The sequence below is a fragment of the Erythrolamprus reginae genome, chromosome 11, assembly GCF_031021105.1.
Source record: "Erythrolamprus reginae isolate rEryReg1 chromosome 11, rEryReg1.hap1, whole genome shotgun sequence".
Classification (NCBI taxonomy): domain Eukaryota; kingdom Metazoa; phylum Chordata; class Lepidosauria; order Squamata; family Dipsadidae; genus Erythrolamprus; species Erythrolamprus reginae.
The window spans coordinates 19,661,623-19,686,772 of NC_091960.1; the positions used below are offsets into that span (position 1 = coordinate 19,661,623).

A 25,150-nucleotide genomic window follows, 5' to 3' on the forward strand; every position below is an offset into this window, starting at 1 on the left:
TCCGTCCATACTTCAATCTGGTGACGGGCCCCCTCCAGGTAATGCCACCAATGCTCAAAGGCGGCCTTAACCACTAAGAGTTCCTTCTCCCAAATAGTATAATTTCTCTCCGAGGGAGACAATTTGCGGGAGAAGTAGGCACACTGAAACAGCATGTCACCGGGACGATGGGCTTGGAGTAGCACTGCGCCAACCGCTACATCTGAGGCATCTGTTTCCAACACAAACGGCCGAGCGGGATCAGGATGGCGCAGAAGCGGTTCCGCCATGAACGCCGCTTTCAGGGCATCAAAAGCCAGCTGTTCCACCTCCCCCCAACCAAACGGGACTTGTTTTTGTAACAACCGAGTCAAGGGCGTGGTTAACGTGGCATACCCCGGAATAAAGCCCGATAGTAGTTCGCAAACCCCAAAAGACGTACGTCTTTCACCCGTCGTGGAGGTTGCCAAGACTGAAGTGCGGCCACTTTGCCCAGGTCCATGGAAAGGCCACCTGGAGACAAAATGTGCCCGAGGAATTCGACGGTAGTCTGGAAGAATTGGCACTTCTCCAGCTTGGCATACAAATGCTGCTCCCGCAACCGGAGCAGGACCCGGCGCAAATGGCCCAAGTGCACGGCATGGTTCGGGGAATACACTAAAATGTCATCAAGGTAAATCACAACGAAACGGTCCAACATGTCCCGGAACACGTCATTCATCAGATGTTGAAACACGGCCGGGGCGTTGGTGAGGCCAAATGGCATCACGGTGTATTCAAAGTGGCCGTAACACGTGCCAAACGCTGTCTTCCACTCATCCCCGGCCCGCATCCGGATCAAATTGTACCCACTACGTAAATCGATTTTGGTGAACACCGTTGCCGTCCGCAACCGGTCCATGAGTTCAGGGATCAAGGGCAAGGGGTACCTATTCCGCACCGTGATGGCGTTAAGGCGCCGATAGTCACAGCAGAGGCGAAGATCGCCCGTTTTCTTTTTCACGAACAAAACAGGGGCAGACAAAGGGGACTTGGATGGCCGAATAAATCCCTTGGCCAAATTCTTCTCAATAAACTCCTTGAGAGCCACAAGCTCCGGCTCTGACATGGAGTACAAACGACCAGCCGGGAGCTTGGCGTCAGGGATCAGGTCTATGGCACAGTCGTACGTCCGATGCGGTGGTAGCCGATCCACCTCCTTCTCGTTAAAAACATCAGCGAACTCCTCGAGGCAACGGGGTAACTGGATCGCGGGAACCACTGGGCCGTGGGCTGCGCACACATGTCGGTGGTGGTCCACACACTGCAAACTGGAGAATGTGACCAGGTTCTGGGACCACACCACATGCGGGTCATGCGCGCGCAGCCACGACAACCCCAGCACGAGGGGAAAATGAAGCCCCTTGGTGACATAAAACTGCAGGGCCTCCTCATGAGTTCCGATGCACATCTGCACCGGCAGGGTCTGGAAACGGATGGGACCAGCCAGCAACACCCGCCCATCGATGGTCTCCACAGTTAACGGCGGGATGACAGGACAAAGGGGCAAGGAATGGCGTTGGGCAAAGGCTTCGTCCAAGAAATTCGTCATCGCCCCCGAATCCACAAGGGCCAACGCTGGATAAGTCCGAGTCCGTTGCGCAATATGCAGAGTCACAGCAAGCGTCAGGTGTCGAAACAGTCCGGAGTTGGTAGCCGTGGAGTCAGGAGAAAGTGGGATCCCCGCCCGACCTAGTGTTGCCACCAAGCCGGGCCTCCCTCGTTTCCCGACCGTTCCGGCGACTGAGGATGTCCAGACGAAGGCCCCGCCATCAGAGAGTTCATGACAGGGACAGGGACACAAGAGGTTGTCTCCTGGAACTGCACGGGGGATGCCATGGGAAGCATGGGAGAGCTGGAGGGTACTGGAACGGCGGCAGCCACCATGCTCCGCCTCTTGAGGGGACAAACCACAGCAAAATGTCCCGGGGCCCCGCAATAAAAACACAACCCGCCCGCCTGCCGATGCCCCCGTTCTGTCGGGGTCGTGCGTAACTCACGTCCATCGGCTCCCCAGCGGCAACATGATCCATCAAGCGTGGAGGCAGCGCTGGTGGAAAACGTCGGGGCGCAGGAGCCGGGGTGCCTACGGTCGACAACCCCCGGCGCGGAACAGGTGTCAGCGGGACGCCTGACGCACGGGGGTTGGACCGTCTTGCTCGATGGACTTCCCTGGCCAACAGCCTGTTGGATCTAGAAGGACCGTGACCTTAGCAAGGTGCTCAGCCCGCTGGGACTGAGCCAGGACCTTCCAGAGGTGATGATTATTAAAGTACAGACAGAGCATGTTCGAATGAACTAAACTTTTATTAGAAAAAGTAGAAAAATAAAGATTGTCTGAAGAGACATAAAATGGCACATCTACATGGTTAATGAAGATGATGCGTAATGGAGATTCTCTAAAACCTAGAGATCTTCTTCTTCCTGCAAGGAGGAGGATGTGAGCAAACAGGTTACATCACAAAGGAGGAGCTACATTAATAAACAGAGTTAACTATCTAACTACTGGATGTTTCTCAATGTCTTTGGAGGCTGTCAATCACAGCGTGACACCCCTTCTTTGTCAGTCATCAGAGACATAAGGGACATCAGGACATCAAGGCATCAGTTCACTTAAGGCACATCTTGTTGGTGAGGTATTCATGTTGATCAGCTGGCAACGGCTTATTCAGCAAGTCAGCGATCTGCTCAGTAGTAGGTACATACTGAAGTTTTACGAATCCTTCTTTCACCTTCTCTCTGGTATTTTGATACCGGATGTCAATGTGCCATGAACGAGCTCCAACAAATTCAGCTTCAGCAATATATGTGACTGAAATGTTATCCTCCATAATAACAATTGGTTTCTTTGGACTTTCCCAAATACTATCAATGAGGTTAAAAAGAGAGGTTAACTCATTACAGCAATCAGAAACACATGCATATTCAGACTCAGTTGAAGAGCAAGAAATAAACTTCTGCTGCCTAACTTTCCAGAAGAAAGGACAACCATTTAAAAACAGTACATAACCAGAAGTACTTTTTCGTGTTTCTGTGTCACTTGCCCAGTCAGCATCTGCATAACAAATCACTTCAGGGTACTCAACATGATTCGTCTCGAGGTACAACTTCTTGTCCTTTGTGAGCTTCATGTATCTCAACAGTCTCTTTATGCAAGACCAGTGAAACGTGGTTGCGTTGCCAACGTATCTGGACAGTAGATTCACACTCAGCGAAAAGTCAGGTCTTGTCCAACTGCTGATGTACAATAGCGATCCAATCACTGACCGGTACAGTGTTTTGTTGTCAAAAGCAGGATACTCTTCTCGGGTTAACCTGTAAAAATCAGTCTGCATAGGAGAACGACAAGTTTTCGCATCAGACACATTACAATTCTGCAAGAGCTGGTCAACCTTACTTTCTTGTGAAAGAGAGAACCCCTTCTCAGTTTTCTCAAACTGAACACCTAGATAATCATTAATATGCCCTAGGCTTTTTAAGGTGAAATGTTTCTCAAGACCCTTAGCAAAAGTTTTACTGGTGCTTTCATTTGGACCTATGTAAACAATATCATCAACATAAACAAGAACAATTTCATAAGTCTTACCTTGCCCTTTTGTGAACACGCATTCATCAGGGATGGACTTAATAAAGCCCATTGAATTTAGCTTTTGGGATAACAACTTGTACCACATAAGGGCACTCTGTTTGAGGTCGTATAAAGACTTGCTCAGAGACCAGACTTCACCTTCTCGGTCCTGGAACCTGGGAGCACCCTTGACGTAGATCTCTTCATTCAGATCAGCGTTCAAATAGGCAGTCTCTACATCAAACTGAAAAACCTCTAAGTCCAAAGCAATAGCAGTGATTAGGGCAATCTTGACACTCTCATTTTTGACTGTGGGTGAATATGTGTCAGTGTAGTCATCCGGATAAACTTGAGAGAATCCTTGAGCTACAAGTCTAGCTTTATACAGTTTTCCTTCATTAGGTTTCTGTTTGAGCTTATACACCCAGTGTGTGCCAATGACTTTCTTCTTGTTGGGAGGCTCCACCTGTTGGAACACCTTAAGTTTCTTTAGGCAGTCCAGTTCGCGTTCCATAGCCTCATACCATTTTTCTTGTTCAGATTCAGGTAAAAGTTTGATCTGGTGAAAATGATCAGGTGGAAGTGTAAGATTATTACACATGAAAAGAAAAGGAGATTCAGATACTTGCTGTGCAAATCTCTTTGGAGGAGTTCCTTTAGTGGTTCTCTTTGAACGTCTTGGAACGCTGGTCCATCCTTCATCATCATCTCCGCCTTCAAGTTCATCGCCAGGGATTTCCTCTGCGACTGTCGAAGGCTGTTCATCATCTGGAACATTCAGAATATCTGGCACAGCTCCCTGGGTATCAGGTATCGCCACACCTTCCTTAGGAAAATAAACTGAAGTATCATTACTATGTATACTGGACCAATTTGTGTCTTCCTCAAATTTGGCTGAATTAGAAATATAAACTCTGTGATGAGAGTCAGCAAATTTGTGGTACTTGGAGACTTCATCAAAGCCGATGAATCTCATTCTTTCTGACACAGGACCTCCTTTCCTTCTTTGTTCAAGTGGAATGTTAACAGTGGCATAACAACCAAAAATGTAGATGCTTTGAACATCAGGCTTCTTGGCATGAAGCAAGTGATAAGGAGTGTCTTGTATGACGCTACTCCATGTTCTGTTAACAATGTAATTAGCATACCTTACTGCTTCGCCCCAGTATGAAAAGTCCAAGCCTTCATCCTCAAGGAGACAACGAAACATCGTCTGCAAGATCCCGTTCCTCCGTTCACAAATACCATTGTGAGCCGGCGTCGCAGGTGCTGAGGTCTGCTGGCGGATTCCATTCCTGGCCATCCATCCTTGGAATTGTTGCGACATGAATTCGCCTCCACGGTCACTTTGAATTCGCTTGATCCAGACGTCGTGTTGGGTGAGTATCTCTGCAGCAAAGTCTTTAAAGACCTCAAACGCCTCTGATTTTTGTTTTAAAAGAAAAACATAGCCAAATCGTGAGTAACTGTCAACTACAGTTAAGAAATACTTACGTTTACCAACAGTAGGCCAAAATGGACCGACAACGTCGGTGTGGACCAATTCAAAAATGCGTGAACACAATCGGACAGCAACCTTAGGTATCGGTGAATTTTTGGACTTGGCTGAGTTACAAATTTTGCAATCTAAGTAAACTTGGCAAGTCCCATCAATTTTAAAACCATCAACATATTCAGACATCTTTGCTAAGACGGGGTAAGAAGCATGCCCCAAGCGACGATGCCATCTGTGGACACACCTGGAATGAAAAGATTTGTTTGTTAATATATGTTTAACATTTGTAACAGTATTAGGAACCTCAGGGATTTCATTGGCTTTAGAAGCCTCTGAACTAGGAGTTGCACCAGGTTTTCTCTCTGGACCTGTGCTTTCGCCCATTGGAACGCTTATACTTACACCACCTTTCATTGGAGGTTTAGGTTTTAAATAAAAAACACCTTTAATGGGAATGGCAGTAGCAAGAAGTTTGCCATCCTTGATGATGTTAGTGTCTGTGAGTTCAAAGTTTATTACAACCTTCAATTCTTCTCTCAGGCAATATCCACTAAGGATGTTGTTCTTGGCAGTTGGAACGTAGAAAACATTTGAGACAAGGGAGTCCAGTTCTTTGACGAAGACTTTTCCTTTCACCTTGGAGTGTAGATCCCCAAATCCAATCAATTCCTTGACATCTGTCTGGTGTAGCTCAGTGAAGGATTCCTTCCGGTACACGACGTGCACCGCTGCTCCGCTGTCTAGGGTCCATAACTCACGTATGTCATAGAGTGGACTCTTCTCAGGAACAGTGTTGAGGAGGATGGTACTAACGTAAGTAGCTTTCTCATCTTTGGAGTCTTTGGGAGTTGTCTTTGCAGTCCCAGAACTCTTTCCTCGGGATCCTTTCTTCTGTGCGCCCTTTGGTTGAGTTGGATAAGGTGGAGGGTCATGTGTGCCAGAGTGGACACTTTGCAAATCAGCCGACTTGTGAGTGTCATCCTTCTTAGGTTGCTTCTGGCGTGGGTACTTTGGAGTACTAGTTTTCTGTTGACCGCTCTTTGCCAAGTTAGGTTTGAATGCTGCTGACATAGGTCTAAGGCTAGTACGCAGCAACTCTTCTTCTTCAGTTAGCATGTTACAGAGTCTCTGTGTGGTCTTTTGGGCCAATGGAAGTATACTGAACTTGTAAATGACTTCCCTCCATTCAGGACCAAGGGAAGTTATGATAGCAGCATTGACTTGATTGTCGTCATAGCGGTATCCTCTGTCCTCTAAATCTCTGTGCATGGTTAGCATCTTAGATAAGTGTGGAGCAAGTTCACTCCCAGTTGGAAGTTTAGTATTGGTAAACTTGGATATCAGGATGTAGTTGCCTTCATCTGATACTGGCCTAAACATGCCGTCTAGTGACTCTAATATCTCAGCAGAAGTGATGTCATGAGTGTACCTCACTGACAATTGTGAGTCTATGCTCATAAGAATGAGTAGCTTGGCTTTTATGTCAGCTTCTCTTTCTTCTTCAGTCCAGCGCCTTACTGGGGGATTGTGAGCAATCCCATCTATGTCGTGAGCCAGTAGGTGCAAATTAATCATGTGAAGCCACTTCCTGTAGTTGTGTCCATTTGGCAACAGCACGAACTCACCTTTCAATGCAGAAGAGGTGATGGTTTGCCTTGTAGATGCAGTTGTCTGAACTGCTTGCAGCGGTTGGAGTTGGGCCCCAACCCCTGCTGGCAAACCTGGTGACTGAGCCATCTGGGGAAGCTGCGTTGGCATCTGTGGAGTAAGGACTGGTGGCCTCTGTGGTGAAACAGAAATGCCTGGAATTTGAGGGATTGGGTCCCTTTGCATCTGTGCGGCGAGAGAAGCTCTAGAGACATTAGACTTCACATCATACACATTGGCTTCAGGAAAAGTTTGTGCCTTTCGGGCATTCCATCCACTAGTGGCCGCTGCTGCGTAAGTTGCTGCAGTGGGTGAATTGACCCCCCCCCCCCCGCGGCTCCCGGCTGCAAAAGGCAAATGTTCCATTTTTTTTTCTGTGGGCAATCTTGCCCTCCCTTCTCCCTCTGGAAGGGCCTCTATGTTAGATAAGGTGGCAGGGTAGAAGTGAGTGATCACCGAAGTGTGTCCTTTTTGCGCATGTGTGTCTTCGGCTGGATAGGAGGAGTACATTCCTACACTATCTGCTTTCTGAGACTGGGCATACGTGGCTTCTTCCAAGGACACTGACTCCATCTTTTCTGTAATTAATTTAAGTTGGAGTTTCTTCAATGATCTTAATTCAGTTCTTGCTTCATTAGCTTTTTCTAAGTAACTGAAGTAAATTTCTCTCTGCGCATTATTTTTCATAGTAGGTAAATTATCAAAGTGAAGACAGAATGACTCTAACTGATGAATTTCTCTCTCATGTTTTTCAATGATTCCCTCAATTTTCTCCAGATTCAGGGGTGTCCTCTTTATTCTAGCAGAAGTGAGAGAAGTCAAATCATCGAGATGCTTTGTCTTGGCAGAAACCTTTGCAGTCAAAGCTGATGATTGAAATTCTTGAGATGGAAAAAGTGTTAACGTTTCGTCCTCTGCTTCTTCGTCACTAGGCTGATTTGAAATACTGCCTGAGGGGCACCCTTGGGCAGATTTACTTTCTTCCTCCCGAATCCCAACTTGATCATCAATCATGTAAGAGAGACTTACGGTTTGATGAATGTCGCCAGCCTCAGAGGGTTCCGTCTCAGGTTGCAAAGACATGATCGTTTTCCTTTTATTATCCGTGGCACGGATAATCTCTTTAAGCTCAGCAAGCTGCTGGCTTGAGATGGAATCGATGTAGGATTGCGTGAGAGGATTTATCTTCTTCTTGGCTGGCATCTGGAGGACAGCTAGTGAGCTTACGGAGTGTAAGCAGCGTCTGTTTCTTTAATAATAACCGTCCATCTGCTTACCATGTTGGATCTAGAAGGACCGTGACCTTAGCAAGGTGCTCAGCCCGCTGGGACTGAGCCAGGACCTTCCGGAGGTGATGGTTATTAAAGTACAGACAGAGCATGTTCGAATGAACTAAACTTTTATTAGAAAAAGTAGAAAAATAAAGATTGTCTGAAGAGACATAAAATGGCACATCTACATGGTTAATGAAGATGATGCGTAATGGAGATTCTCTAAAACCTAGAGATCTTCTTCTTCCTGCAAGGAGGAGGATGTGAGCAAACAGGTTACATCACAAAGGAGGAGCTACATTAATAAACAGAGTTAACTATCTAACTACTGGATGTTTCTCAATGTCTTTGGAGGCTGTCAATCACAGCGTGACACAGCCTGGCCTCTATTGCCAAGCAATGCCGCTCCAAAGCATCCAGAGTGCCGGGCAGCACCTCATGCACCAGTTCATCCAACATAGTGTCCGATAGTCCATCCTGAAAGGCCTCGATCAGGGCAGCCTCATTCCATTGGACTTGCCCGGCCAGAGACCGAAAGTCAGCCATGTAGTCCACCAGGGGGCGCGAACCCTGGCGCAGTTGCTTCAGCGCCCACGTGGCCGTCTGCTCCTGCACCGGGTCCGCAAATTGGTGACGCAGCTGGTCACAGAAAGCAGCAAAGTTCTGAAGTAGCGGGTCATCCCGAGCCAGGTAAGGTGCCACCCACGACGCTGCAGGGCCAGCCAACAAGCTACAAAGAAATGCCACCTTGTGGTCATCTCCCAGGAAGTGCATCATCTGGGCGTTTATAAACAGCTGCACTTGGCTCTGGAACGCACAAAACAGCCGCCGGTCCCCCCAGAACTTTTCCGGCATCGCCACGAAACATTTCCTCCTGGGCAAAGGCGCTGGAGGATGTACCACAGGGGGCGCCTGGGGTGGGGCCGGCTGGGACAAATCCCCCACCTGGCGTTGTAAAACCAGGACCGTCTGGGTCAACTGTGCAATGTCCCTTCGCAACTCATCAAACACAGCCTGCATGTCAGCTGCAGCAACGGCCATGGTGAAAGGCAAAAACAGGAACCCAAAAAGCAACAAATGCCAAACAAGGAACCAGCAGCAGAGAGCAGGAAGAATAAACAAACAAACCACCCCTCCAAACTGTGAACCAGGTGTCTGGTGGTTGGTGGAGAGTTATGCTGTTCTTTCTGGGTCCCCCCAGACGCCAACAACAACTAAAAAGAGTATCCAGACACACTGGTAAAAAGCAAAGGCAGTTTATATATTTGAAAGCAAACACAGGTAACAAAAACTGTTCTTACAGACAGGAACGTTATGAAGCTTCACAGAGGTTTCACGACGGCCAGGCAATAAAACAGGATTCTTGCTGGCAAAAACAACACTGGAGGTAATAAAACCCTCGCCTCCCCCAAGTCTTCAGCCTTCGAAGCCACAAGCCAGGATCAGAGACGCCAAGAATCGAAGCAAGGTCACAGGACTCCCAATTGATAACTCTCCACAATACAGTAAGGGCGGGCCTGCCTTTTCAACCCTGCTGAGGAGAACCACACCCAAACCCAGCTGTTACCAATTCAGGGATGGAAATACCTTGCTAATTGGCCCCTCCTTTGGGCTGCCCGTCTCTGCCTCATATCTATGATAGCCTGGGTGTCTTCATCTAATGAATCCAGGCTACTCGCTGGGGAGAGCCCCCCGGGGGTCTCAGGCTGCTCTCTCCCCTCCTCTTCCTCTTCTGCCTGGTCCTCCCCCTCCTGTTCATCGTCCTCCCCCTCTGAGCATGGATCCAGCAGAGTTCCAGCCATTCCCTGAGGAGCCTCAGGCTGAATCACAACATTTTCTGGCGTTTCAACTCCCGGAGCTCCTCGTTGAACCATGGAGCTCTACGGGGTCTAGCGCCACGGAGAGGTCGCAAAGGCACAATCCATTCAAGAGCCTCCACTGCAGCCTTGTTCAAGGCCTCCGCAAGAGACTCCGCCGAACTGTGGACGAGTGCATCTGGAATAACCCCAAGTGCCGTCTGAAAGCCCTCTGGGTCCATCAGGCGTCTGGGGCGGAACATCTTAATCGGTTCCGCCTCCCTGCGGGGAAGGATTGGAGCCAGGAAGTCAAGCCGTAGTAGAAAATGGTCCGACCATGACAAAGGCAATGCTTCTAAGCCCCTTAGTCTCAGACCATTACTCAATTGCTCGGAGAGGAATACCATGTCGGGTGCGTGTCCTCCCTCGTGAGTCGGACCCTGCACTACTTGAGTCAGGTCCATGGCTGTCATGGTGGCCATGAAGTCCTGTGCCAATCCACAGGTTCCGCCGAGCGATGGCAGGTTAAAATCCCCCAAGACAATGAGATTGGGGTATCCTACTGCCAGCCCGGCCACCTCCTCGAGCAGCACAGGCAGGGATGTTAACACACAGCTGGGAGGCAGTTACGTGAGCAACAAGCCCATCTGAACCCCTAAGTCCAACTTCACTAGGAGGGACTCACAACCCGCAATCTCTGGAGCAATGAGTCTATGCAGGCAAAGGCTCTCCCTGGTTATAATAGCCACTCCTCCTACCCTTTCCTGAGGTCGAGGCTGATGCCATAGCTGAAACCTGGCTGGGCAAATTTCAGAGAGAGGAACTCCTCCCTCTGGGCCCAGCCAGGTTTCAGTCACACATGCCAGGTCGGCCTCCTCATCCAGGATCAAATCCCGGAGGAGGAGAGCTTTATTTACCACCAACCTGGCATTGAGTAGTAGCAGCAGCCTGAGCCTAGGGCCAGAGTTACACTCATCACCAGTACCCTGGGTTGAGCTCACAGAGCCGGAACAAGGGATTGCTATTAAGCAGCGATCTCTCGTTCCCCTGGAATGGCTAGTTATGTGGCTCCCGCCATATCTGCCTCTCCCCAGCAACACTGGAATGTTCTGACTGGAACTGGAATCCCTGGCTCTTCAAATCTCCTCCGACGCCCTCTGACGCCAATAGCAGGCCGCTCCCAATGTTCTGCATCCTCGGTGTCCTTGGCTCCACTCAAGTAATAGATTTGTCCCAACCACCACTCTATTCTCCACTCCATCACCTCGACCCCTGTCACTCCCACTCCTTGGTGCTGCGTGCGGTTTGTGGCAAGATCTTTCTGCCTTAGTTCTTTCTTAGTTCTTAATACTTTCCCTCGGCATCAGGGGCAGCATCAAAGAGTGGCATCAAGGAGCGGCCGCCATCTTCTGCAGCCCAGCCGATATTCTTGGCTGGCCTCTCAGCACTGTTGTTCCGGCGCCCCCAGAGCAAATAGCAGCATTTATTTTCTGAGCCCCCAAACGGAGGGCCCAGCAGCAAAAAAGACATGGGCAGCAACCGGCCCAGAATGAGTCATTGTTCGGGGTCCTCAATAGGATCTCAGAGGAATGGCAGATCCACCATCTTCTCGCCACTGAGACCGTAATCAGGGGCATGTATAGCGGCCGCCATTTCTGCTGTTACCATGTCAGCTGCAAGATCAAAAAACCAGCACTTTTGCAGGGCTTTTCACTTGGTAGACACACGGATGAAATCCTCTGGCATTAAGGAACCCAGTGATGTAAGTAGAAAACCCTGGAACAAACCCGACTAAACTGAAAAATGTTCTACCGTTGTTCTCGATGGCGGAGCTCTCATCTTTTCCTCCTCTTGGCTCCCCACTGTTACCGGAAATATTCTTGCTATGACCTAAATGCCAAAGCCCACTGCAACTATATCGCCAAAAAGGCTTCTAGAGTTGTTAACCTGACCCTACGTAGCTTCTGCTCCAGCAATCTCACACTACTCACCAGAGCCTACAAAACTTTTGCCAGACCCATCCTTGAATACAGCTCATCTGTCTGGAACCCATACCGCATCTTGGAAATCAACACTCTCGAAAATGTCCAAAGATACTTCACCAGAAGAGCTCTTCACTCCTACACTTGAAACAGAATACCCTACGAAAATAGACTAATAATACTGGGTCTAGAAAGCTTAGAACTACGACGCCTAAAACACGATCTACGTATTGCCCACAAGATCATATGCTGCAATGTCCTGCCTGTCAATGACTACTTCAGGTTCAATCGCAACAACACAAGAGCACACAACAGATTCAAACTTAATATTAACCGCTCCAAACTTGACTGTAAAAAATATGACTTTAGCAATTGAGTTGTCGAAGCGTGGAACTCATTACCGGACTCAGTAGTGTCAACCCCTAACCCCCAACATTTTTCCCTTAGACTATCCATGATTGACCTGTCCAGGTTCCTAAGAGGTCAGTAAGGGACGTACATAAGTGCACCAGTGTGCCTTTCGTCCCCTGTCCAATTGTCTCTCCTTTATCTCATATATCTTTTCTTCCTTTCATATATCTTCTCCTCTATTTTTACATCTTTTCTTCTATCCTTTTCTTTATATATATTACTACATGTCTATTCTCTTCAATTTGTATTGTGTACTGGACAAATAAATAAATAAAATAAAAATAAATAAATAAATAAGTGCCAGACTCTGCCATTGCCATTGCCCCTGGTCTGCCCAGCTCAGCCCTGGATGACACCACACTCCTGCAGGGTAGCCTGAGCATGGTTTTCCAGGAGCTTGGCAACAATGCTCACCTGCCCCACTCTCTCACACTGGAGGGCAGCATTTCAAGCCATGGGCTCAGCTGCAGAGGAGCAGGTCCAGATGAGGCCGTGTCCCCCAAAGCTGTGCTCATCTGGAGCTTTTTTGGAAAGGAGAAAGGAAATGAAAGAAGGAAAGGAAGACGTGAAGAGAAAAGAAAGAAGGAAACAAAGAGAAAAAGAAAAAGAAAGGAAGGAAGAACGAAAGAAAGAAAGAAAGACTTAAGAAGTCTTTGAGCTCAAAATTTTGATTGCTAAGCCAGAGCGTTTTACAAGTTGGCCATGCCTACCTAGTCATCTGACCACCAAGTCACGCCCACCTGAAGCCATGCCCACCTGACCTCCAATCCACGACCACAAAATAAGACATGGCTACATAAGCAGTCAGGGAGCCAAGTAGATTTTTTTGGAGGGGAGAAATAACTTTGTCAGATGAATTGCATCAGCAAGGCTGTCACCTAACGTTTTGGAAAAACAGCTTTCCTGCAAATTTCACCTGATTAAATATAGTTCTACCTATTTAACTTTATTATGGGTCAGAGACACAGAGTACATAAAAGGAAATACAATATTTAATATGCAATATGGCATACATAACAAAAGGCTGGTAGTTATGCTTTGTTTTCTGTCAATAACATACAAATTCTACAAGCTGCAAATATAAACTTGATAAATGAAGAGAACTTCTTGTATTTTTCCCAATCACACGCATTGTTTGCTTTTTACATTGATTCCTAAGGGAAAATTGCTTCTTCTTACAAACTTTTCTACTTAAGAACCTGGTCATGAAACGAATTAAGTTCGTAAGTAGAGGTACCACTGCATTTTTATGGATGAACTAATTTTCAGTTTTGAAGCCTCATTAAGCTCTTTTGGACTTACACAGTCCTAATAGACCGAACAAAGGAAGGTGTTAGCTTGGGAGTAGAACTGAAAAAGATCCAGTCTAGTGGTTAAGACACCAGAATAGAGACTGTGAGTTCTAGTCCTGCCTTAACCATGAAAGCCAGCTGAATGACCTCTGTCCCACTCTCTCCCCTGTTGGAAGAAGGCAATGGCATACAACTTCCAAAACCTTTCCCAGAAAACTGCATGGATCTGTCCAGGCAGTTCCAGGAATCAACACTGACTCAAAGGTGCATGTACACACACACACACACACACACACACACACACACGGATCTTGGTCTCTGGTTTTCAAGAGCTGAGGTTATCAGGAAAATAAAAGAAGTTTTGCTAAAGCAAACTAAGGTATTTACTTAGAAGTTGATCCCTGTGGCAACCAGGTACCTGTTGAGGATGGTAATATTGAGGAAAGGTGCCCCCAGCCCAGAAATACCATTGAAACATTAAAACCTTTAATAGATCTTTGCCTTCATAAATTTAGCCAAACCAGTAGCATTTCAACCCTGGTTCTTGGTGCCTCTGAGCTTGATTGTTTTCTTACAAGACATGTCATTACCCAACTAGGTAACAGCCTTAGTGCTACCAAAAGCAGTGCTAGTTTGGGTAATGAAATGTCTGCAAGAAAACATCCAACTTCAGAAAGCACCAAGGAACTCTCACTTCAAGCTACAAATATTCTCCTTTATTGGTGCAGAAATGAATTTTGCAGAATAATGGCATGGAAATTCTGATGTGATAAAAATATCATCTCCTACGTCTGCCTTCTTTTGAATGGCACTGTCTAAATTTGGCTTTGCTGAATGGCTGGCTGGGAAAGAGAGTCATGGTCCAACACATCTGGCAAGGCCCAGATTGGGGGTGACAACCGTGGCATCTGGGGGATGGAGCTGTATTTAAATAGCAACCTTGGCCATGTGGAATACAACCCTCCCTTTCATAGAAGATTAAGAAACACTGAATAAAAAGTTTGTGCCTCTTTGACAGGGAGCCACAAGCAGTATTTGTGCAATGCTTGGCATTTTTGTTTGGTCCAAAAATCCAAACCCTCCCCCGCTTCCCTCCCCCTAACCCTCTAGTGACAGCAAGTGCTTCTCCTTTTATGGTTAGGGTTAGCAAAAGCAGCTCATATGTTTCTGAGGGATGGTCCTGAGAGAGGCCAGTTTCTGGCAGCATCCCAAGGTGGGAAGTCCTTTAAGGAAATGCCAGCTGGAAATCAGATTTTCTGAAGGTATTTCTTATGTCAAGAGAGGTCCAGCTTGATCAGTTGGTGGCTGCAATTCTGTCTTGCAGATGAGAACTCTCCTAATTTGATACCTGCTTCCACGAACAGCCTCGGATTCAACAGGAAAGAATTTCTTATCCTTCATTCTGAAAGAATAATCCCACCTTTTCTACTGGTCTTCTGTAAAGCCGTGAAGACCTGGTTCTTCCGGCAGGCCTGAAACTGCTGAGTGAGAATGAATGTATGTATGTTCAGGTGGGGTTCTTATTAATGTTTTTATGTTGTTTTATACATTGTTCCTATTTATTAGAAGCCACCCAGAGTCCTTCAGGAGTGGGCAGCATATAAGCTTAATAAATAAATAATAAATTAATAAATAAGTTATTGTTGACAAAATAAGATTGTTGTTTCCGTTTCAACCACTTTAGTCTGTGCTGTATTCACACCAGCCTCTGTTGGTTTTCACTTAGATTTTCTTTTTTAAACGCAACTGAATGGTGGTATGAATCGAGGCTGTTCCTTGATTTAACACAGAAATTAGTTCCTCAAGGAACTGTATTGAGCAGGTTGTATAAAAGGCATTCTCAGTGGGAATGAGAAGGATGGCAGCTGAAACTCCGGTTTCAAGGCTTATATACCCAGTTCTGTTCAGTGTATCTGTGTGGCTTAGAGTGGTCAGGAGGTCCAGGCATATACACATAATTCAAATTCCTCTTCATTCCAAAGTTTCTTGCCTTTGCTCCCAACCATAAACAGACCCACACGCCCTACTTGGAAGAATGCCCCACTCTAGACCATTAAGGCAATCATTGGCATCTTGGCCTTCATTCCTTTTATAGAAATTCTAAGCTCATTTTGGATGACGAAGGCAGTGCAAACTAGGGTGGGCAAGAGATGGAGAAATGGGAGAATGGAAAGAATGTAAAAAGAGACAAGATGTGCCTTGCCTTCATTTTGTCTTTTTTAAATACCATGGAACTACAACACCTGGAGTCCCCATTCTTAAGTGTTGGCAGGCAATTCTCAAAACACAACTTCCAGATTTGCAGTTTTGCAGCCCTTCAAACTCATGGTCATTACACTGATTTTAGGAGGACTGTCCCTTCTACACACAGTACTTGCCAGGTGTATTACGTTACAGCTCTCATTATTCTTCGGCCAGCAGAGTCACTGAGTGGGTGTTATAGTCCAATACCTCTGGAAGGGATTCCAATTAGAAAAGGCTGCTTCAAACTGCACATTGACTCATCAACCCACAACAAGCTCAAGGTTAGAATCTGGTCTCTCTAAACAGATATTTGGTTGAGTAAAGTCCTTGGACAAACCAGGTTTGTTGCTTCTCTTCAACTCCCTATTTGACTGCGAGGTGGGAAGTTACCATGTTAAATACCCCAGAGCATGCAGTTGTCAGGCCACTAGTAGTTTCTTAAGCACTTACTGCATGAGTTTTATGTGCTTTTCAAGGTTCTCGCTGAATATGATAATATCATCTAGGTAAACTAGGATCCCCTTATATAAGTGATAAAGACTGTGGAGGGTTTCTTTCATTGGGGGTGTTATTTGGAACCCTGACATTAGCATCACATAACTCCAAGGCATGATAGGAAATTAAGAATGGAAACATTTCAATTAGAGGTGTCCAATCTTGGCAACTTTAAGACATATGGACTTCAGCCCCCAGAATTCTATCCTGGCTGCAGAATTCTGGGAGTTGAAGTCCACAAATCATAAAGTTGCCAGGGCTGAACACCCCTGATTTAAGTGACAACTTTCTAATCACTTTGCCATTTCCTCTGAACATCCAGTAACATGGGGTGCCACAACCACCTCCAGAGCTGGCCCTGATCCAGAGTGTTTGAATTTTTAACCCCAAGAAGTCCCTTTCTATTTTTTCAAGGAAGTGCTGGAAAATTTCTTCTGGTTGTGTTATGGGATTCTGGCTCTCTCTCTCTTTTGGCTCTTTTGGAAATACAGTTAGTCCATGACTTAGTAACATTTCTTTAACAGCCATCCACAGTTACTATAGCATTGGAAAAAGTGAGTTATAACCAATCCTCATGCTTACAGCTATCATAGCATCCCTGCAATCGCTGATCAAAATCCAGCACTTGGCAACTAGTGTGTATTCACAACAGGTGCAGCATCCTGTCTGACAGAGCAAAAAAGAGAAACAGACTGAGCTTTCCAAACCCAAGACTTACCAGAGATTGCAATTATCATGATAAGTTGCTCCAGCATGGAACTTGACACTATTGTGAATGCAGCCTGGGGAAAAAATACAATAGAACAAAGAAGGTTAGTCTTTATAGCTCTATATATCGTAAGATGGCTCAGCATTTAGACTAGAACTGTCCAACCTTTGCAAATTTAAGACTTATGGACAATGTTCCCTCTAATTTTTTTTCGGTGTGGGCAGAAAAGTATAGTGTCTGAGCGGCAGTCCCCTTAGGACTGGGCGGCATAGAAGTATAAATAGATAGATAGATAGATAGATAGATAGATAGATAGATAGATAGATAATAGATAAATAGATAAATAAATAGATAAATAGATAAATGGATCCCTTGTTTTTTATTAAAAGAAATTAATAAAACAAAACCAAAATCTATTACTATTAAAACTAAAACAACCAGCAAAATCAAAAACATAACTATTAATAAAAACAGGCGAGGGCTGGGGTTTTTTCTTTCTGTTATTATTTAAGTGCTTTTACCATATGCTTTAAATCAAGAGTCACTTCTCTCTGTGTTTCTCTCTCTTTCCTGTCATTCACTGCCTCAATCATTTTCTCATTTCTTTTTTCTCTCTCCTTTTTTCTATCATTTCTCTCTCTCTCTCTTCTTTCCACTCTTCTCGCTCTCTTTTGCTTTCTCCCTCTCTCTCAGTCTCTTCCTTCCTCTCTCCTCTCTCTCTCTTGCTTTCTTGCTCTCTCTCTCTCTTCCTTCCTCTCTTCTCTCTGGCTTTCTCTCTCTTTCTCTCCCTCTCTCTCCCCTCTTGCTCTCTCTCTCTTTTTCTCCCTTTCTGTCTCCCTCTCTCCTTTCTATCTCGCTCTGTCTGTTGCTCTCTCTCTCTCTTGTTCTCTTTCTTTCTCTGGTTTTCTTTCTCTCTCTCTTGCTTTCTCTCTCACTCTTTCTCTTGCTTTCTTTCTCTCTCAAACATCATCTTTCTATCTCGCTCTGTCTGTTGCTCTCTCTCTCTCTTGTTCTCTTTCTTTCTCTTGTTTTCTTTCTCTCTCTCTTGCTTTCTCTCTCACTCTTTCTCTTGCTTTCTTTCTCTCTCAAACATTTTCTCTCGTTCTCTCTCTCTTACTATTTCTCTTTCTCCCCCCTCTTTCTCTCTCTCTCTTTCTCATTTTCTCTCTATCTTGCTCTTCTGTTGTTCTCTCTCTCTCTCTCCTTCTCTCTTTCTCTCTCTTTCTTTCTTCTCTTCGGAGGTTTTTCTTAGGTTTTTTTTATAAAATATTTTATTGATTTTTTTAAATAAAATATTGTTATTGATTTTTCAAAGACAAACATTACAAACATAACATAAAACATAAATAGGAGCTACTATCGCTCTGCTCAGAGTAGAAGTTTTCATATACAGAAAAAAGGATAACTTTGTTATTTGGTCAAACCAGAGAATATCTAAAAAAATCTATAACTATACTCTGTTATAAAAAAGAGTAAAGTAGAAAGAATAATAAAAAAGTAAAGAATGACATGAAAAAAAACATGTCTAGGAAAATATATATTTAAAAAGGAGATTTATACTAGATTTCAATCTAAAAAAGATAAAGTATCTATAGTAACTCACTATTATAAAAACACATCTAATCATATGTAAAAAATATATAATTTTACCAATACTATGACAGCTTTATAAATTTTTTGTTCTATCCCACCAAATATATACCATCTGCCATATGTTATAAAATTCTGATTCTTCCTGATTATTTAACCTCCTCGTCATCATATCGAGCTCAGCACAATCCAGGATTTTCTTAAGTATTTCATCTTCCTTCGGTGTCTCCATTTCTTTCCATCTTTGTGCGAAAACAATCCTAGCAGCTACCAATATATGGACTATTAAAAAGTGTATGTCTTTTTTGTATTTATAAATCGAGATTCCTAACAAAAAAAATTCTGGGGTTTTCTTAATTTCTTGCTGAGTTATTTCTCTTAGCCATTTTTCTATCATATTCCAATATTTTTTTTTGCTTTATGGCAAGTCCACCATGTATGGTAATAAGTACCTATTTCTGTTTTATATTTCAAACATAGAGGGGATTTATTTTGAAACATTTTTGAAATTCTATTGGGTGGTAAATGCCATCTATAAAACATTTTAATTTGGTTTTCTTTGAAAGACGTTGACTTAGTTATTTTCCAATTATAGGTCCACACCCTTTCCCATATATCTAAGTCTATTTCTTTGCCAAAATTTCTGCACCAACTAATCATGTTGTCTTTTAAGATCCAACCTATAGTTTTAAAATTAATTAAAAATTTATATGTTTTCCCTATCAATTTTACTTGATTTGTGGTCAATAGTTTGCCTAAAATATTATTGTCCTTTCTAAATGTGTAAGTTTTTATGTCTTTGTGGAATCTTGACTTAATTTGTGTGTATTGCCACCAATGTACCGCAACACCTGTTTCAAATAATTCCTGTCTTGTTTTCAAATTCCACTGATTATCTAGTAGGTCTCTATATTTCCATATTTTTTGTTCTTGTATTAAATTTGGGGGGCATATGGCTTCAATCGGGGATATCTTTTTTAATATCAATCCAGACCTCTAAGAGCGCCTTTCTAATTGTGTGGTTCTTAAAATACGAATGTGTTTTATATTTTTCATACCATATAAAAGCATGCCAACCTAACATCAAATCATGGCCTTCCAAATTTAATAACCTTCTATTTTGTAATCCAAGATAAGGCAGCTGCTTGATAATATAGCTTCCAATTTGGGAGGGCAAGGCCTCCTTTTCCTTCATGTCTTCTAATGCGCATTGTTTTATTCTGGGTTTTTTTCCTTGCCATATTTTTTTTTTGTTATTTTCGTTAACTCTTTAAAAAAAACCTTTCCTGGATTTATTGGGATTACTTGAAATAAAAACAAAACCTTAGGTAAAATATTCATCTTTATTGTAGATATTCTACCTAAAAATAATTGGAGATTATTCCAGGTTTCTAGGTCCTTTTTAATTTGCTTTAAAATCTTCAAATAATTATCTTCTTTCAAAGACATAGACTTAGCTGATATCCAAATATCTAAATATTTTACTTTTTTGTTATCTTCATTTTTGATATTTTTTTCTAGCAGTTTCGTCTGTGGTTCTGTCATATTTTTGATTATTAATTGAGTCTTATTTTTATTAATTTTTAGGCCTGCTACTCTACCATATTCTTCTATTACTTCTATTAGTTTTGGTGTTGAAGTTAATGGATCTTCTATTATAAAGGCTATATCGTCAGCAAATGCCTGAAGTTTGTAGGATTCTTTTTTAATTTCTAAGCCTTTAATACTTTTATTTGTTCTTACCTTTATTAATAAAGTTTCTAACATTAATATAAATAACAATGGTGAAATAGAACAGCCCTGTCTAACTCCTCTTTGTATTTCAAACGTTTCTGTTTTGTGATTATTTAAAATAATTTTTGCCGTTTGGTTTGAGTATATTGCGTCAATTATATTAAAGAATTTAGTTCCAAAGTTCATTTTATTTATTTGTGGTTTCATAAAGGACCAATCTATATAATAAAATTCTTAATTTGAATGTTCTGGGCGGGCTGGCAGGGGGATGGGGAGCGCGCGTGCATGCACGCCCAACATTCAAACCAACCTTCGTCGGCCTCCGCTGTGAGAAGAATGCCTGCTCCGCCTCTCCTGCAGCCCCTTCACTGACACCCGGAACAAAAGCGCTCTTGGCGAAGGGACTGCAAGAGGGGTGGGGCAGGCGTTCCAAAAGCACTCGGAGAGGCTAGCGGCCGGATCTGGAGGACTAGAAGCCACAGCCGCCAGCGGTGCTGCAGCCACCACTGCAGAAGGAGCCACACCCCAAGGCAGGAAGTGGAGGAGGAGAAAGAGGGGTGGATCGGGTGGGCAGGTGGGGGGAAGCAGTGAGAATCCAGGGGCGCGAGGGGGCCGAAGGCATTGGGGGGGGGGGCGGCCGGGGCTCCTTGCATGGCCTTGGAAATGGGTGAGGGGGGGGTTGGATGTGCGCTCGCCCGGCTGTGCACCTCTCAAATCACCTCTCAAATCACTCAGCCAGTTATGCTGGCTAGGGTATTCTGGGGGTTGAAGTGCACAAGTTTTAAAATTGTCACAGATGGACATTCTGATTTAGACTGAATTTTTGAAGAGGCAGCAAAGTCTGGTCTATTATTAGCCAAAATCATGGGTATGTGCAAAGAGGAAAAGCCCATGGCATCGCATGCATCATGCAATGACACAAGTGGCATGAATTGTGTTGTTGACATCAGCTACAAGGCAAATTATTTATGATTTGTTCCACTTGTTGTGAGCCGCCCCGAGTCTTTGGAGAGGGGCGGCATACAAATCCAAATAATAAAATAAATAAATAATAATAATAAATTACACCATCTGGATGACTTTTGCAATGGTATCACAATGCGAGTGAGGCCACCACAGTTAGTCCCAAATGCTTATGATACAATGGCTTGCAGAAAACTTGGTTTATTGGTGATCTTTCGTTGAGGGGAACTAGAGATTGGAGACTTCTCCCTTTGGTGGTGAATCTCTCCCCTCCTGCATGTGGAATGCACTGTTCCTAAGAACAGTATTTGTGCAGGTGGTAGCCTCCAACCCCTCTTTGGGCTATCACTTCCAGAATACCCAATCACAGGCCTTGGACATTCCAGAGGTTGCAATCCCACACATCTGGATTGGAAAATTCAGAAAAAGGTGAAAGATGAAATGAAGCAGCACCAAAACCTTTAGAATTACAGTGATCCCCCGGTTATTGCGTCCCCGACCATTGCGAATGGGCTACATCGCGATTTTTCAACCCGGAAGTAAAAACACCATCTGCGCATGTGCGCCCTTTTTTCCTATGGCCACACATGCGTAGATGGTGTTCCCCGCCGGGCAGATCAGCTGCTGGGCGGCTTCCCTGGGTCTTTCCCCTCTTGCTGGCGGGAGGGCGAGAAGCCCCCCCCAGCACCCGCTCGCCCTCCGTTCGCCCGCCCTTCGCCCGGCCACCCGCCATTTGCTCGCTGCTCGCCCGGCCACCCGGGTTCGTTTGGCTTCGGGACTCAGTTGGGAAGCGGCACGGGTGTTTTAAAAGGTCTCCACTGGCATGGGGGGCTTCTTAGCACCCCCCCAAACCCGGGTTGCGGGTTCGGGGGGGGTAGGAAGCCCCCCATGCTGGCGGAGACCTTTTAAAACACCCGTGCCGCTTCCCAGCTGAGTCCTCAAGCCAAGCGCAGAAGTTAGCCTTGAATCCCTTTGAATCCCACCGCTTCTGCTGGATACGGGCGATGGGGGGGCGAGCTGCCACACCCCTGGCTTCCGCACCGCTCATCCCACCCACCGCCCGTATCCAGCAGAAGCTGCTGGATTCAAAGTGCTGGGGTGGGGGGCTGTCGGGACACCCCCCCACCCCAGCACTTTGAATCCCGCCGCTTCTGTTGGATACGGGCGATGGGGGGGCGAGCTGCCACAGCCCCTGGCTTCCTCACCGCTCGTCCCACCCACCGCCCGTATCCAGCAGAAGCTGCTGGATTCAAAGTGATTCAGGGAACAGAATGGAGCCTTCCGCGGCGGGGCTGGTAGGAGGGGAGCCGAGGGGATAACCGAGCTCAGCCCCGTGGCATTCGCCTTCCTCCCGCCTGCAGCCGAGTGATCGTGGGCTCCTTCGCAACCTCAGAGAGCTTCCTGGTTTTCGTGAGCTTTCATGCCCAGGAAGCTCTCCGAGGTTGCGAAGGAGCCCAGGATCACTCGGCTGCGGGTGGCAGGAAAGCGAATGTCACGGGGCTGGGCTCGGCTCCCCCCCCCTTAGCAGCCCCGCCGCGGAACGCTCCATTCTGTTCCCTGCCGGCCCGATTGAGCGGCCGGCGGTCTCCATTCAGGGAACAGAATGGAGCCTTCCGCGGCGGGGCTGGTAGGAGGGGAGCCGAGGGGATAACCGAGCCCAGCCCCGTGGCATTCGCCTTCCTCCCGCCTGCAGCCGAGTGATCGTGGGCTCCTTCGCAACCTCAGAGAGCTTCCTGGTTTTCGTGAGCTTTCATGCCCAGGAAGCTCTCCGAGGTTGCGAAGGAGCCCAGGATCACTCGGCTGCGGGTGGCAGGAAAGCAAATGTCACGGGGCTGGGCTCGGCTCCCCCCCCTTAGCAGCCCCGCCGCGGAACGCTCCATTCTGTTCCCTGCCGGCCCGATTGAGCGGCCGGCGGTCTCCATTCAGGGAACAGAATGGAGCCTTCCGCGGCGGGGCTGGTAGGAGGGGAGCCGAGGGGATAACCGAGCCCAGCCCCGTGGCATTCGCCTTCCTCCCGCCTGCAGCCGAGTGATCGTGGGCTCCTTCGCAACCTCAGAGAGCTTCCTGGTTTTCGTGAGCTTTCATGCCCAGGAAGCTCTCCGAGGTTGCGAAGGAGCCCAGGATCACTCGGCTGCGGGTGGCAGGAAAGCGAATGTCACGGGGCTGGGCTCGGCTCCCCCAGCCCCGCCGCGGAACGCTCCATTCTGTTCCCTGCCGGCCCGATTGAGCGGCCGGCGGTCTCCATTCAGGGAACAGAATGGAGCCTTCCACGGCGGGGCTGGTAGGAGGGGAGCCGAGGACGGAACCGAGCCCAGCCCCGTGGCATTCGCCTTCCTCCCGCCTGCAGCCGAGTGATCGTGGGCTCCTTCGCAACCTCAGAGAGCTTCCTGGTTTTCGTGAGCTTTCATGCCCAGGAAGCTCTCCGAGGTTGCGAAGGAGCCCAGGATCACTCGGCTGCGGGCGGCAGGAAAGCGAATGTCACGGGGCTGGGCGCTAGCTCTCGCCGCTTTCGAGCTGAGTCCTGAAGCGAATTCGCTTCAGGACTCATCTCGAAAGCCCGCTAGCGAGGAGCCGAAGATTGGGGGCGGCGCGGCTGTTTTATTTTTTTTTTTTAAAATAATTTTTATTGATTTACAAAAGAGATTATGTACAAAGGGAGAAAGATACATCGATTAACAACATTGTGATAACCTAACATACTTGCAGTTATACCATAATTGCTCCATTCAATTATTTACATATCATAACTTATTGTGGTTAACATAATACCTCTCTATAGTTCGTTATTTTTTGGATCTTTGGATCTTCCTCCCAACCCCTCCCCCCCATTGAACTGTAATAGTTCTAAAAGGTCTAGATTGTTTATTTGGGCGGCATATGGAAGCCGCGGTTTCGTTAGTGTAGTATTTATATCAATATGTATTTACATTTGAGAAGAAATCGTGCTGGATTGATCAAGATGTTCTTAGTAGTCCGATATTATCCTTCAGAATTCTAGAATTTTTCTACAGTCATTTCTACGCTTTCCACTTATATTTTAATATTTTAGCATTTTAATATATCTACTTTTTGTAGTATTTCGTTATATTTTCCCCTTTTCTTCATTTATTTCTTTTCTTACTTTTTACCCAATTGTAAAATTTTTCCCAATTTTTGTAAAATTTCGAATCTTCTTTATTTTTGAGTTTTTGAGTAAGCCTGTCCATTTCTGCACAGTCATAGATTTTTTTGATGATTTCTCTTTCAGTTGGTATAGTATCTCTTTTCCAGTTTTGTGCTATTGTTATTCTAGTAGCTGTAATTATATGGTGTATCAGGTACGTGTCTTCTTTCTTGTTTTTCAAATCAATTATGCTCAAAAGGAATATTTCTGGTGTGAGTTTTAAGGAAACTGTTGTGATTTGTTGTATCCATGTTTGGATTTTTTTCCATAGCTTTTTGATAAGGGGGCAAGTCCACCATAAATGAAAAAATGTTCCAATTTTGCTATTGCACCTCCAACAGTTTGGTTTTATGGTGGGATAGATCTTGGCCAGTCTCGTTGGTGATAGGTGCCATCTATAAAACATTTTTTGTAGGTTCTCTTTGTATGGAATTGATTTAGTAATTTTCAGGTTTCTCCACATTTGTTCCCATTGTTCAATGTAAATGGGATGCCCTATGTTTTTAGCCCAGGTAATCATATTCTCTTTTACTAATTCAGTTTCCATAGAGTACCCCATTATATAATTATACATTTTGGTTATAAATTTTTTCGGATATCCTAATAGTATTTTATCAATTATGCTTTCTTTTTCTTGGATCCCTTCTTTTTTTTTGTCTCTATTCCATTTCGTCAAAATTTGAGCGTAGGACCACCAGTCAATATCGATATTTTGGTTTCTTAGTTGTTGTCTGGATTTTATATCTCCTTTCTCATCTAATATGTGATTGTA

At 45.4% G+C, this 25,150-nt stretch overlaps 1 protein-coding gene across 1 annotated transcript in view; it reads right to left on the bottom strand.

The window, feature by feature from the left end:
- LOC139174261 (tubulointerstitial nephritis antigen-like) overlaps positions 1-25,150 on the bottom strand; it is a 199,327-nt gene that overhangs the window by 125,262 nt on the left and 48,915 nt on the right. The window contains exon 3 of the mRNA XM_070764525.1: positions 16,938-17,001. Within this exon, the coding sequence (XP_070620626.1) occupies positions 16,938-17,001 (64 nt within the window). The remainder of the gene's footprint in view (positions 1-16,937; positions 17,002-25,150) is intronic.